The 15845-nt window shown below is 40.0% G+C and overlaps 1 protein-coding gene across 8 annotated transcripts in view; it reads left to right on the forward strand.

The window, feature by feature from the left end:
- Positions 1–15845, forward strand: part of Ddr2 (discoidin domain receptor tyrosine kinase 2) — a 137259-nt gene that overhangs the window by 55980 nt on the left and 65434 nt on the right. For 5 of the 8 annotated variants that reach the window (XM_063253580.1, XM_063253579.1, XM_063253583.1 and 2 more), the window contains exon 3: positions 2839–2899. The exons of the other annotated variants lie outside the window; for them this stretch is intronic. In XM_063253580.1, the coding sequence (XP_063109650.1) occupies positions 2839–2899 (61 nt within the window). The remainder of the gene's footprint in view (positions 1–2838; positions 2900–15845) is intronic. 8 annotated transcript variants of the gene reach the window in all.

Consider the following 15845-nt stretch of genomic DNA (forward strand, 5'->3'; position numbering starts at 1 on the left):
TCTACTTCTCTGCTGAGTTTTCCCCTGTGCTAGAGCTCTACGTCTCCTTGTGCCTCTTATCTCCTTTTCTGGGTCCCCCATTACCATTCTGTGTGGGTGGGGGCAGGCAGGAGGTCAGTGTACCCTGAGTCAGGTTGTATGGAGGAGAGCTAGGCAGAGAAGTAATAACACATTTATAAGCAACTCTTCATCAATTTGTTTGTTGAACTCCATGCAATATATGGGTAAGGATGATTGGCTAGAATGTGTGTTTCTTAAAAGAGATGAAGTTATAGTCACTTTTCAAAAAGAACCAAAGACTGCCCCCAGGAGTGCACAGTGCAGCTCCAGCTGTTGGAGCCAAAGTGATCTCCTGGGCAGGTCATAAAATCCTGGTCATAAGAACTTCTTGGCAGGCAGAATTGAGGCTGCAGAATTTTACACAGTCATTGCTTAAAGTTGAAGGATTCCCAACACATTTGAAACAAAGGTGGGATTAGACATGCTTGGAGAAGTATGTCCCAGCAAGAGATTGAATCCGACATTTTTGTATGCTAACCTGGACTGCTTCTTATTAGCACAGAGGAGTGGGCCTTTTTGTTTGTGTCTGGTATGTTTGTTTTGCTGCCAAACTGTGTAATGTCATGATTATTTAATATGTATGAGCCCTAGCTGTGTCCTAGGGAGTCAGAATGTATTTACTATGAAGTGACATGGGTTCTAGTTGCTTAAGCAGCTCCAGTTGTAACAATAATAACTAAGACTTGATGCCAAGTTCTGCTCTAAGTATTAACTCATGTACTGCTTATGCTGTTCCTCTGGGTAGTACTGTTGTTAGCAGCCCATTTTCTGATCAGAAAACTGAGGATTAGGCATCAAGTAACTTTATTAAAATCACACGGAAGTAAGAATTGAGACTGAAAACAGACGCTCTATTTCCAACGTCTGTGTTGCAATCATGTTTGATAGGGCTGTTGAAGGAGTGGTTGTGTAGGATTAGATGGGGCTATCCATTCTAAATCTCAGATCTGGGGTCCTTGATAATAGTGATAGCAACCTCCAATAAAAGACACGTCTATGAAACTGAGAGTAACCTCTAATTTGTTGGTCACTAAGGTTTGCAATTGATCTCTTACTCTTCTGCCCTAGAATGATCTTAGTATACTTTGCTGAATGAAATTGGATGCTGGAGCTGACTAGGATGAAACTGAGAAAGTAGGATATTTGAGAAGGGATAAAGATCAAATATTGAAGCTCAGTGTCCAAACAGGACAGCAGAGGGATTCAGTTCTTAGAAGCTGTCCAAGCAGACTCTCTCCTTCCCAGAGTTGGGGAAACCCTTGCGATGTGCACATCTGAGGTTGCCCTATACCCAGAGCAGAAACCTTTCATGTTCTTTCAAGTTCTGAATTATCTCTGAGTACTTTTCTTCTCCAGTAACACTCATTTAAGAAATAGTGTTTAACCTGTCCTTCATTGAGAACCCAGATTTCTGAGAAAAAGTGATTCCAGCACTTCTTTTCTTATGGAATTGCTGACTCCCATGACATTTTTTAAAATGGTGATATAGTAGTTGGATTGTACCCAGAGTCTTTGGACTGAGCTGCACTTTTAAAATTTTGAGATAGGGTCTTTGCTAAGTTAATAAATTGTCCAAGCTGGGCTCAATCTTGTGGTCTTCCTAGCTTGGCCTCCCAGAATAGTGGAATTACAGGTGTATATCACAATGCCAGGAGTGAATGTTGATTTTAAGGAATACAGACTGTTGTTGGAGGCCAGTTCAAAGCAAAATGTGGTTATGTATTTATTACTGGTGGTGTGATACTATTATGTCTTCCCTATTTCTTGTTTGATTCATTGAAAGCTGGAGAAAATAAAGGCAGGGTATTTGATTTCTTTTAAATTCATTTTGATTTCTTTTCTATATGAATCACTCATTATTTCTATAATCTCCATCAAGTTTATCTAAGTAATAACCAAATTTTAGGTTCACAGACTATAGATAAAAAATTTAGAGCCAAACGTCTATGGTAAAATTCTTGAACATAAATAGGAAGATTTTCAGATTTGCAAATAAGTAGTTTAGAGAACTCTCAGAGCCCTTCTTCCTAATGCACTCTAGCCTCACCTTGTAATTTTATCTCAATTGGTATGAGACACAGTTAGGAAAGTGATCCTCCACACATGTTCCAACTATAATCAGAAGCATCTGCAACTGTATTTGCAAACAAAAGCTGTTCCTCATCAGGGAACATCTTGAACAGTCATGAACCACACAGAGGTGGGCATCTGTCGCAATAGCAGTGACTAGGACTTTAGTCTATCTCTTACTATGTTTCTTATTTCTAGCATTGCAGGGTTCTAACTCTATGGTTTGATGTCTTGTTTTCAGCCTTCACCCGCCCTTCATTTGATGGTCAGCAGTCATATACTGGTTTTTACTGGCAAGATCATCTTCTTGTATTTTTGGCAAATGTGTTCCTTAAGCCCCTGAATCCACACCTAGGCTCAATATCTCATGAATGCTGTGTCTACTGGGCCATTGTGAACTCTGTGACACTGACTTCCCGGGTCTCTTTTCCAGGGATCTGGGTCAAGGACGACAAGCAACTCATTTGTCTGCTGTCGTGATGATTTGGGCCTGGAGAACTATTTGTTCTCAGGAAGCCTAGAATTCTGAGACTCGAAGAAACTGCTCAGCTTTCAGGATTCTTATTACACAATTTCAGTTTTACATCCTTGGTGCACATGTAAACTGCTACCGAGAGGAACTATTTGCATAGAAACATGAGCTCATTGTGGGTTGGGTCATTTTTGTTTTGAAACATGTTAAAATGTACATTCTATTCAATATTTTAGGAGCAATGGGACTCAAGGACTCTACTATTGGCATTTGGGAGGCTCTGTGAAGCCACTGAAGGTAATTATTGATAAAAGAAGAGCTAAGGTGTTACTCAGGGTCATTAAGCAAGGTAGGACAACATGGTAAATGAACATCGCCCAAGGTCTCAAAATGCTTATAGCTACTGGTAGGCACAGAAGAAAGAAGCTCTATGCTGTGTGATTAAACCTTTTCCCTTTCCTCTCTTCTGCATAGGTTGCAGTGAAAAGAAACAGGGGAAACACTGAGCAATGTCGGTTTATATTTCAGTGGTATTCAAGTCCCTGATAAATAATTTAGGATATGGTGAGATGTAGACATGGGAAGAGGAACTAAAAAGCAAAGGTAATTTTCCAACGTATGTTTGTAGCCTAAAACCCTCGAGAAACTAAACAGGCATTTTGTAGATCAGGTAGATCTACTGATTTCATGCAATAAGTGACATTGAACAGTTGGATCACTTTCTTTTAGGAAAAGTGACCAATTTTGACTTTCAGATCACATCTCACTGCTGACTGAAGCTCAAAGTTGCTGTAAACAATTTAGCTAGGGTAGAGCAGACACAACCTGGTACTCCAGTTTTGCCATAGGATCTGGGCCAGATGAAGCAGGCAGAAGAAAGACAGCAATGACCCGCTGTGCGGTCTGTGTGTGTACGTGTATGAGCATACCTTTGTCCACAAATCATACGGCTGTTGCTAGAAGCTTCACTGTGTAAGTTTTACACTGGTTTCAGTCTAAGTAAGGCAGTCTTTCATCTCACAAGTGTTTCATTCACAAAACGAATTCTCTCATTTTGTTGCTAGGAATCTCTCATCGCTATTTCTCTCCTCCCACTGGAGCCCTGCTAAGCTCTGACTGGTGTCAGGCTGCTGTCAGATTACACTGGTTTTGCACACAGATAGGCAGACACTGACAGGGATTTTAGAGGTTATCTATTCTAATATCCTGAACAGTGAGGCTCTTTCCTGAAGCTCCCTGGATATGAAGTTTATTCAGCCTCTATTTGAATACTTCCCACAATATGAAGCTTGAACCTTCGCACAGAAGCACATCCTAGTTTTGCATGCTTTTAATTTTTAGAATGCTCCCCTTCATTTTCTGGGACTTCCTTAGTAATAACTTTGGATCTCTGTTGTATTATCTGAATCATTTTACTTTAGGATAGTGCAACCCATACTTAAAGATCAAGTCCTCATGCAGGCTTCTCTTTCCAAGGAAGTCTTTTAATGAATTCTTTCATTTTGCAGCTAGGCATCTCTCATCATGACTTCTGTCCTCCCACTGGAGCCCTGCTAAACTCCATGAACCTTTAGGTCTTAGAGGCACAGCTTTCTCATCACGAAGTCCAATTCCCTCTCCTGGAGAAGAGGCTCCTTTTTGTTAGGGTTCCTTGCACAGTAAGAGGCTCTTTTCTTCCCCTTTTTGCCTTTTTTCTCAACACCCTCAACACAGTATATTTTTCATGAAGTACTCAGTCACATTCCTCGATTTTGCTTTTTGGAATTACTTTCACTCTGCCTCCCTTCTTGGAGAATTTCTTTCTTAAAAAACTTTTAACTTCACCTATCAGCTGGGGGAAAGAGACACACTATCCATCCTTTTACTTTTTCTTCTACCTTGTCCTTACTATGCAGGCAGCTTACACTCGTAGCCCAGAGAAACAGTGAGTTTCGAAAGACACAGTGTAGTGTTCTCTATCATTTGGGCTCATTTTGTGTGATTATTATTTACTGAAATAGATTCATGTGTATGACTCAGCATAGAATCTTCCTTAAACATCACTCACGCAGTCTCTGTGTCATCTGTTGACAGGAGCTTAAGAGTAATCACTTCTCATGCAGTTTAAATTAATTCAGCTTTATTAATCTCATTCTCCCAGTGGCTGCAGTGTTTTTATTCATCTCCATAAGATTTAATCCCATAAGTGTGCTAATGTTTATTGTCCAGAAGGAACAAAATGGGAGACGGTGTGTGTCCTTGATGGCCTTCCTCTTTGTTTTACAGATCAAGAAACAGGATCTCAGGAATAATATTTTAAAGTTATATCATTGGTTGTTAACATAAGCTTAGGAAAGAGTTGCCCATGTGCCTTGCTACCAAACAAAAACCATCAGATGTTATTTCCACTAAACCACTTGATTAGTAATTCCTTTTTAATAAAGAGACATAAATGTGGTCTTTCTGATTCTCTTTCTTCCTCTCTCTACATTTTTTTCCTTTTATCTCCTATCCCCTAGCCCATTGATGTGTAGTAAGTTCTCAATATTTGATAGTTAATGAGCATTTAAAACCATGTTTTTCCTTTAGAAAATTGGAAAGATGCTTAAGGGGAAAATAGATTGAGTAATGAGGCAAAAGATAGAACTTGAGGGTTTATATCTTGGGAGAGTCAGTGCTGTTTGTTCCTTCTGTGTGATTATTATCTATTGAACTAGCATCATGCATGTGCCATAACATCTACACAAGATGTTCCTAATCTCAGTATATTTATAATGGGATAAAAAACAGTTGAGACTATTAAATGAGATAAAATAGAGATAAGACTAAGTTATATGGAAAAAATTAAGCTCTGCTTCAGAAGAATGCAGTCTACACTAACGAGGAGCTCAGAGGAGGGAAGATGACAGAGAGCCTGCTGCTAAGCTGTTGTTCTTGTAGGAAGAAGGACGTGTGTGTGTGTGTGTGTGTGTGTGTGTGTGTGTGTGTGTGTGTGAAGAAGGAAGGGGAGGTTGGGTAGAAAGCGATAATGCAAGTGTGGTCCAGTGTCCTTCGAAAACCCAGACATATGTGGCACACAGCCTGCAAACCAACAATCAGGGAAGTTCCTGAGACAGAAGAGATTAAGAATGTAAAAAGGGGAACAAAACGTCACAGAGCACCTACTGTACATTAATTCAAGAAATATTTCCAGATCACCTGGTCTGTGACAAACCTGTTAGGGATTCATGGACAATTAAGAGAAATAATATTTCTGAATTTATGTAGTGTAAATTCAAGTACAGGCCAAGCATTGTGCTAGGGACTTCACAAAGCTGTTTCCCAAAGGAGGTGCTGAAGCCATGTGGTCTCTTATCCAGGTGTTGTAGGTTCTGATTTTCTTCCTAAGGAGATTTTTCCAGTAGCTTCTCCCCTTCTGCCTAACTCCTGCTTTTTCACAGTTCTGTCTTTCCCAGCCTGGTTCTGTACTCTGTGAGCCTGCAGGAATCCTCATGGGATTGGTAACACCATACACCACTAATCCCATTGCCCTCTACACATTTGTACAGTAAATGCTGAGCAGGATGCTGGCTAAAGAAGATCAGTTTGTCTTTGTTTAATGTTAGACCTTTAAGCTCCCTTTAAAAACTCTGACTTCTGACTCACATGATTATTAAGAAGACTTATCCTGCAAAGAACATAAGTTTAGGGAAGAGTTGCCCACATGTCTTGCTGTCAAGCAAAAATTACTGGCAAATTTATCAACTTCTTGTTCTAATGGAGGTGCCACTATTATGGAGTTTAGGGCATGGGGCAGTCATGGTGTAGAAAAAGCATCTCCGAGCCCCTACTCACTACATATGCAAAGCTAAATACTCATGGCGTCCCTCGCACCTGTGGTCTTCAGCAGCTCGAGAGTGACAGAGGGAGGAGCCATGTTCACAGGCTGAGAGTGTGCACGTGAGCCTTCCTGATTGCCTGAGTAGAGGACTGCTTAATGCACATGCCTTTCTTTCTGACTTGACACATACCACTATCAAAAAGCTATCTTACTTCTTTGAGCTTCCGTAGCAGAATATCTGTGTTGCTTATAAGCCATAGAGATTTATTTCTCACAATTCTGGAGGCTGGGCAGTCCAAGATTAAGGTGTTAGCACCTTGGGTTATCTGTGAGTGTTTGCTTCCTCATCTGTAGGTGCCACCTTCTTCTCATATCCACATGGTGGGACGGGGAGGGAATCTCTGTGGAGTCTTTTTATAAGGGGACTGAAGGAGTACCTTCTTTTAGGAAGACAACAAAAGAGAACTTTGCTCTCCTGACCTAATCACTTGTCCTAAACCCTGTCTCCTATTGCTATCACACTGGGGGTTAGCATTTCAACACAGGAATTTTGGAAAGGAGATAAGCATGTGGTCCATAGAACTATCTGCTGAAGCCTCTAAATGGTCATAGGCTATTTTGCAAAATTAACTTACTAAAGACTCTCTCTTGTTGACTGACCAGCATAGTTCTTGTTTCAAGAGTTTGGGTAGGGTCTGCCAGATTCCCTTGTAGATCTTCTCTTTGGTTTTGGGCCAACACTGTGGGACAAAATCTGTAGCTCCAGTCCTTTCCAGGCCACTGGTTCCTTCTCTTTCTGATTCATGCTTGTTGTTCTGCTTTGAAGATGCCTCCAGGACCCAGGGGAAGACCTTTGGCTGGACTCCTCTGGCGCTCCCAGGGGTGAGATTGCAGTTCGTACAGCCGTAGGCTTGATCCTGGCTCCTCCCCACTGGCTCTGGGACCCAGAGCTTCAATCTGATTCGAGCCAGGCCTCTCTGTCCCAGTGTGACCTCGCGAACTGTCCAGCTGACTGTCTTTAACAGGCCCTGCCACTGGTGATTTTCATTCCAGATGCAAGCCACTGGGCTCCTCAAAGGGAATGGGTGGGCTTCTGTCATCATCTATGCTGTGGACTGGGTCTGGCCACCCTCTCCTCTGTGGTTTGGATCAGGAACCGTGATGAACTTGGGCTGCCCTTTGTGATGCTCTGTGATTGTGAAAGCAGCCAAGGCTCTGTTACTGAAATATAGCATGTGCCTGGGCTGGACCAAGCTTCAGTTGTGCTGTGCTGTGGTGAGCTCTGGAGGATGTCTGCAACAATGCTTGACAGATTTTACAGAGCCTGGGCCTGACCCCTCTACCCTCATTTGTTCCAGCCTCGCCTTTGAATGAAGAGGCGCTGAACCAGGTCAGGGTCGAGGACGGGACCAGCTATTGAAGCTGTAGGGGAATTATGGCAGAGTTGGACCTAGAACTCAGGCTCAGAGCCAGGGTTGTTGGCAGTGGTGGCAACTTTGCTTCTCCCCTCTTCCCCATTTGTTCAAGATCCTGCTGAGGCTTTGAACCAAATGAGAATTAGTACAAAGCTTACCGCACTGCCTGGTGCATGATAAATGCTGTGTAAACATTCACCATCACTCTCAGAATACCTTAGAGATGAAGACTATTCTTGCCCATCAAGCACTTGGAATCTTGTGGAGAGGGATTTTCACACACACAGACAAGAACAATGAAGAATCCACATAAGTCACTATAGGATTATCTACTAAATTAGGAAGCATAGTTTCAATGAGGTAAGTTGAAAGGGCAACAGCTATTTTAGACCTTAAGAACTCCAATCTTGACCTTTCATCTCCCCAATATTCCACTGATGATCACCAAATTCTGTTCTGTGCTCTCAGAATCTAAAGACCCTGATGCAGTCTCTCTCTTTAGCTCACAGCCTAGCCAGGGAAGTGGGCATGCATAGAGTCTTACCACTAACAAGTGCTGCCTCAGAATACGTGCATATTCCCAGAGTAATCATCTGAGCCCAAAGATGATATGAACTTAATCAGGTAGGATCTTAGAATATGAGTTTGAAGGGAAGCATGAATTTACTTGGCGAAAGGGGCAACTCAGAGTCATGAGGTCTTGTCCAAGAGGACTGGAAAGTGTATATCTTTGCAGGAGACTTGGTGTCAGTTGGTGGGAGACTGGATCTAACCAAGAGCATTCTGAGGCTGTCTTGAAAACCTCTGAGGCCAGCGTTCGGCAGACTCTTGCTCTCACATTTAGCCCCTGCAAAGTGGTGACTTTGAGCTGGGTTATGAAGTAAAAAGGTGTGGGCGTGGCAGGACGGAGAGAAGGGAACTGTCATTTATCAAGAGTAAGTGCCAGGCACGGGTGACCCAGGGGAAACTTCTGGAAGCTCCAAATACTTAACCCTTTTACATAAATTTGTATTTCCTGCACTGAAGAAAATGTCCATCCAGTGATGTGAGGAACATTAAATGAAAAAGGTTAGAGAATGAAAATTTTTTTATTTAAAAAGAAAAAAGAAAGGAAATAAAAAAAACAGTAAAAGGGTACAAGTAATACAGAATTTCAAGAAAAAAATATACAGTAAGAAATCACTAGTTAATAGGTTACGTATTTTCATCTTAGAAACAGTTGTCCAAATTATAAAATTAAAGCATGTAAAGTGTACATTCATACAGTGAGATTGCAGACAGTTCCGTTCAATGATCCAACAAAAGCTCAGTAATATGGTTTTCCATCCTACACACTCATACGTACATGCAGTTATATCCCTTAGACCACCTTCCTTTCCTCTGTTTTTTACAATAACAATTATACTTTTTGGGTTTTTTACTCCCACAGTTCTTATTACATAAAACCTAATGTGACTAAACAAAACAGAGTCGGTTAGAACAGAAGGATGGGCATAGTACATGATGCAAAAATAGAATACTAGGTGATCAAAAATGGTTACCATTGTGCCCCTTGCTATTTTTAAAAAGAATTGCCTATATCATCAGGTATAATAGAATTGATCAAAACAGTACAGAACAAGACCAATAAAACTTACACTGGAGACCTTACAGGACTTCGAAAGAAGATAATAGTCAAACCATAATGGGCATTGTAGTAAATCTTATTGCCTTCAAAGTGGTCGCCTATACCCTCAAACTTGATACTATCAAACAAGATAGAATATAGTAAAATCAGACAGAACAAGATGGGGAGAACAATACTGGGGTTCAAATCAGGTTAATAGGATAACAAAAAGTTGCTATAATATATCCTGCTATTTTTAATTTAGTTTTCCCTTAATTGAAAAAAATAAGAAAAAATAAATTTTTAAAAAGGTGGGGGGGATTGAGATAAAAGAGGACATTGTAACAGAACAACACAGGTCAGAACCGAACAATTTAAGCATCATTGTGTTTCACCCCCAGATAATCTAACATAATAGTAGTCACTATAGTGCCTCTTTCCTTGAATTATTTGAGTATAACTTCATATACTATAGCACCAAGCATATCAAGACAGTGTGAAGCCATTCAAGAGAATGAAAGAATTACAGGTATTTAGAACCAGCTAACAGAAAACAAACAACAGTTTCTATATTATCTCTTTGCCTATGAAAAATTTTGTTTACACTATCACATATAGTAAAATATAGTAAGATACAACATGTTAAAACCAATGAAAACAGATGTACAACAGCTTGATGGCACTTCAAAACAAGATGATATTAAATCAGCACTAGCTTTAATGATGTGTTGTTTTCTTCAAAATAGCTATTCGTACTATCACAGATACTAAAATCGAACAACCCAGGTTAAAACCATTGCAATTAATGAGTGAAAACATTATATGGCTTCAAACTAATATGATTGGGAATCATGAGTACCACATACTTTTATGTACTCATCATTTCTTACACTAGGGAAACTATTCGGTATTTATACATGCGAGTTTGATTTATTTCACTTTTGAGTATGGTCTCAAGCTGCATCCATTTATTTATAAATATCTCAATGTGATCATTCTTTGTAGCTGAGTAGTACTCCACTGTATAAAAATATCACAACTTTTTTATCCATTTCACAGTTGATGGACACTTAGGTTATTTCCAAGATCTGGCTATTACAAATTGTGTTATTAGAGAAATGCAAATTGAAACCACACTGAGATTTCATCTCACTCCTGAAAGAATGGCCAAGATTGGGGCTGGGGATTTAGCTCAGCGGCATAAGTACCTGCCTTGCAAGCAGGCAGTCATGAGTTCGATCTCCGGTACCGGTAAAAATGGAAAAAAAAAAAAAAAAAAAGAAAAAAAAAAAAAAAAAGAATGGCCAAGATCAAGAAAACCACCAACAACAAATGCTGGAGAGGCTGTGGGGAAAAAGGAACTCTCCTACACTGTTGGTGGGAGTGTAGACTAGTACAACCATTGTGGAGGTCAGTCTGGAGATTTCTCAGAAAGCTGGGACTGGAAGCCCCATTTGACCCAACCATCCCACTTCTAGGCATATTCCCAGAACTGAAAGCATCATACCACAGTGATATATGTGCACCCATGTTTATAGAAGAGAATGAAAATTTTTTGATCAGTGACCTTATAGTGTTTTTTTTGGCAAGGATTGCACGAGTTGAACGTGTGACAGGAGAGACTTGATTAGAAAGTGAAAATCCAGGTGCCAAAAGAAGTGTGAAAATGAGCTGATGCTACTTCCGGATTTACCACTGAGCTCTCAAGAGCTCTCATTTTCTGAAATAAGGAGAGATATTGTAACTCTTGGCTGCCATTATGTCCCACTTGACTCCTTTACCATCCGACCCAAGTCCTCATTCTTGGCTCCAAGGCAGTGGATGGAGTGGTGATTTATTAAAAACTAGGCAGTATTTCAAAACCAATCTCTCGCTGTAAGAGACAAGAAACAGACCACTTACAAGGGAACACCCATCAGAATTACAGCAGATTTCTCTGAACAAACCATCAAATCACGAAGAGCGTGGGGGGAAATAATTCAAGCATTGAAAGATAATAATCTCCAGCCAAGATTGAGATATCCTGCACAACTGTCCCTGGAAATTGATGGAAAAACAAGGTGCTTCCAGGATAAAGAGGAACTGGGGGAATTTGCAACCACCAATTCAACTCTACAGAGAGTATTGCAGGATATTCTAAAAAAAGAAAAATACAAAGAATCCAGAAATAATGGCAGAGAGGCCACAGCGAATAGAGCAGAGAACAAAATGAAGAAGACAAACTGACAGCTACTGACAGAAAAAGAGCTTAACAGAAATGAGGCAGAGAAGATTGGATGATAGGAACAGCTATTTTGGAGAAAATGACATCTTAATAGGTAATACTGATTTAGTATCATCTTGTTTTGAAGTCTCATCTAGCTTTTGTCCTTCTGTCTCCAATGGTCTAAATAGGCTGTATCTTATTGGATTTTATTATGTACGATAGTATAAGCAAAAACCTTTTAAAGACAAGGAGATTACACAGAAACCATTGTTCATTTTCTGTTAGTCGATTCTAAATACTCTGTAATGCTGTCATTCTCTTGAATGGTTTTACATTGTTTTGATATACTTAATGCTACAGTATACGAAGTTGTACTCAAGGATTTCAAAGAAAGAAACAATATGGTAACTACTTTTAGGTTAGGATTATCTGGTGGTGAAACACTATTCTGCTTAAATGGTTATGTTTTGATCTGCGCTGTTTCGTTGTTATGCCCTCTTTTATCTCAATCTCCACTCCATTATTTACTTTTTTATCTTTATCCTTTTAATTAAAGGAAAAAAATATCAGGATATAGTATAGTAACCCACTTTGACTTTTCATTACCTTGATTTAAAGCCCTGTATTACTCTCACCATCTTATTTTTGACTGATGTTCCCCTATTCTGTTTTGCTGGATAGTATCAGGTTCGAAAGTTTAGGCATCAGCTGTGAAGATAATGAGATTCATTATGACGCCCATTCTTGTTGACTTTTATCTACTTTTGAAGACCTACAATGTCTCCAATGTTTTGGTTTTGTCGGTTTTATTCTTTACTGTTTTGTTCAATTGTATTATAACTAATGATATAGGCAATTCTATTAGAGATAGCGGGAGGCATTATGGTAACCATTGTTGATCACCTTGTATTATGTTTTTACATTATCTATTATGTCCACCCTTTTGACTTGACCGATTCTGTTCTGTTATGTCACATTTGGTTTTACTCTCTTCCAAAAAAGTAATAAGAACCGTGGGAGCAATGAAACCCAAAATGTGTAATAGTCATGGTACAAAAGAGAGGAAAAGAAAGTGCTCCAAACTATATAACTGCATGTATATTTAAGTGTATAAGATAGAGATTGATATCACAGAGTTTTATTGGATCAATGAACAGAACTGTTTGCAGTATCACTGATGGAATGTCCACTTTACAAGCTTTAATTTTGTGACTTGAACAATTATTTCTAAGATGACAATATGTAATCCATTAACTTGTGATTTCCTACTGTTCATTTTTTTTTCTGTAAATCTGTATAACTTGTACCCTTTCCCTGCTTTTTTTTTTCTCCTTAAATAAAATTAAAAAAAATTCAAAAAAAAAAAGAATCAAAACCAATCTCTCAGTCTGTGGGAGGCTGTGCCTTACTTGAGGAACTTATTTGACTTACTTCTTGTGTAATAATCACCTCAAAAACTAGTGACATAAAACAATCAGTAATCTCTTCTTTATTTTAGATAGAAAAAAACCCAGACTTTCAAAACAAGCTAATAGGATAATAACAATAATTAATATATTGTATATTGTCTTCATATAGTAACTCAGTATGATATACAGGCACGGACACTGTCTAAACAATATTAGCATAAACCTTTCTTTTCAGTGAACTAAGAGAAACCAGTTGTATAAGTATTTTAACTATTTTGTGTGTGTATGTATATATATAGATATAGATTAGATATAGATATAGATATATTCCTTATTTCTTTTCTCCTTTCCCCCAATACAGTTTATCTTTTCCTTCGAACAATTTCTTCCCAATTCACAATATCTATTGTACATTTTTTGGATCTTATTTGCTCATTCAGCTTCTCACACTAGTGAGACAATACAGTGCTTACATATGTGAGTCTGATTTATTTCATTATAAGTATAGCTTGAGCTTCATCCATTTACCTGTAAATGTCTCAAATTTATCCTTCTTTATGGCTGAGTGTACTTCATTGAAACATAGACTAGTGCAACCACTGTAGAAATCAGGATAGAGATTCCTCAAAAAACTAGGATTAGAGGTCCTATTCCACCCAGATATTCCCCTTCTGGGTATCTTCCCAGAAGAATTAAAAACATTATGCCACAGCAATGTATGTCTACGCTTGTTTATAGCAGAACAATTTGTAATGGCTGAATCTCGGAAATGACCCAAATGCCTATCAACTAAGATATGGATAAAAAAGATGTGATTTTTGTTTTGTATCACTTCTTATTAGTAATCTCTCATACTTCCAAGGTGACTGGGCTCAGCAGGGCTGCTCTTGGTCAGGGTCTACCTTGCAGTTGCAGATAGAAAGTAGCTGGGGTTGGAGTTGCCTGGAGGGTCTCCGTTCATGAGTGTGCAAGTAGATTCTTCTGTGTGCTGGGTTCAGCCAGAATACCGACATGTGTTTTCTCCACGGGTTCTGCGCACTCTCATGGCATTGTGGCTGGGTTAGTTCTAGGAGACAGAGCAGTGAAGAAGTGTAATGTCTTTTGAGAACCTAGGAGCTGAAGTTTCACCACTTTTGCTTCTTTGACTTTGTTAGAGTGTATCAGTTAAACCTGTATTCAAGGGGAAAGATCAGATACTAGCTCTTTATGGGAGATGGACAGACTTTGAAACCACTGTGGCAATTTTCCAAGTAACTTCACTCTTAGAGAAAGGAGTTATCTGAGACAAACAGGACCTGAAGATGGTATACACGGCTTAGAATTTTGGAAGGAAGAAGGGGTAGTTGTACCAGGAATGCGGAGTGATAAAAGAATGTGTGCCAGAACAGATACCAGAGGCTTCTCTGACTCTGACCACTTGTTGCCCCTGTAGAGTTCATCTGGTTTTAGGGTTGCCTGGCTTTCTTCACGTCTAACCAGCGAGGTCTTAGGTCCCTTCAAGCTTTTGCCGTTGTGGTCCTACAATTTTGAGGACCAGCATGTTTCTTAGGTCATTTCCCAAACCCTCTGATCGTACTAACCTTCGTGTGCCCCACATGGGACAGATAGTCCTCTGCTCACCAGCACATGCTGAGAGTGTGGGGTAAAGGTACAACGGGGAAAGAAAGGGAGGGAGGCTGGTAATCGTCACGTAGGAGATCATTTTCAGTTGCTTGGATGTCAGGGTTGGGAGGGAGTACAAAATCTAAATGAAGAGTGAGGGATTGCTGGGCTTGGCAAGGTTTTGCCCAAGTTCTTGGAATTGGATACTGTACTGCGGAGGTTCTCTGTGTCTGGAAAATGCTCTGCCTTCACTTGTATTTGTACCCCTTCTTCCTCCAGGGAGTCACATGAAAACATTAGATTTGATTTTCTTCCTGACCGTAATACTCAAATGAAAGCAGGTGTCACACAGTAGATGTTTGGTGGCGATTTTCTTCTACCCTGAAAGGGTGGAGGGTTTCCTGTGACAGGGACATCATTCAGCATCTTCGCTTTTAATAGGGGAGTTAAGAGAATGAAGAAACTATGGCTCTTTCTCTTCCTTACCTCTTTTAACAATTTCAAGTTGTCCCCATTTTACAGATGAAAAGACAGAGGTAAGGGAAAACAAAGTGGCCTTCCAGCAAAGGCAGAGCAGGACTTGCTGTCACATCCCTCTCTAAGGGGTATGGGTCATCCCAGATCACATGGGGCACACTCTCTGCCCCCAAACACTAGGCATCAGGGCAAGCTGAGCCCGTGGCTCAGCAGTAAAGGATGACATCTAGAGAAGCACAAGGTTGGGACTCCCAAAGGAAAAGCTGGGAATGAAGAAGATTCAATAAATCTTCAGGAATAAAGACAAAATATCGGATTGTTTGGGATGGCTGTGTTGCTTGTGCATGTATGTGTGTTTGGGGCCCCAAACTCTTGCCAAACCAAGGTCATTTCTGTGTATTTGTTTGATGAAATAGAATACTCCAAAGACTGTGCCTCCTATTTGTTGAATCTGAAAGAAAATGACTCAGCACAGAAGAAAAACAAGTTTCAAATGCCTGGAATAGACCCTGAATTAAATATATACGATCCTAGACCATGTGGGTTATTGTCTCCTCACAAAACCCTAATCTTGGACACAAATAAATGTTAGGTGCTCCCCCCTCCCCCCCGCCCCATGCATGCACACATATGCCTGTAAAGTCAGGCAGATGTGCTAGGGGCTTGATCTTTCACTGTGGTGTGGCCCTGGCTATTTCAGAGAGGGTTTTAGAAGTTCTCCCAAGTTCA

The sequence above is a fragment of the Cavia porcellus genome, unplaced genomic scaffold, assembly GCF_034190915.1.
Source record: "Cavia porcellus strain 051 isolate PalLab524CR breed Dunkin Hartley unplaced genomic scaffold, mCavPor4.1 scaffold_7, whole genome shotgun sequence".
NCBI classification, from domain to species: domain Eukaryota; kingdom Metazoa; phylum Chordata; class Mammalia; order Rodentia; family Caviidae; genus Cavia; species Cavia porcellus.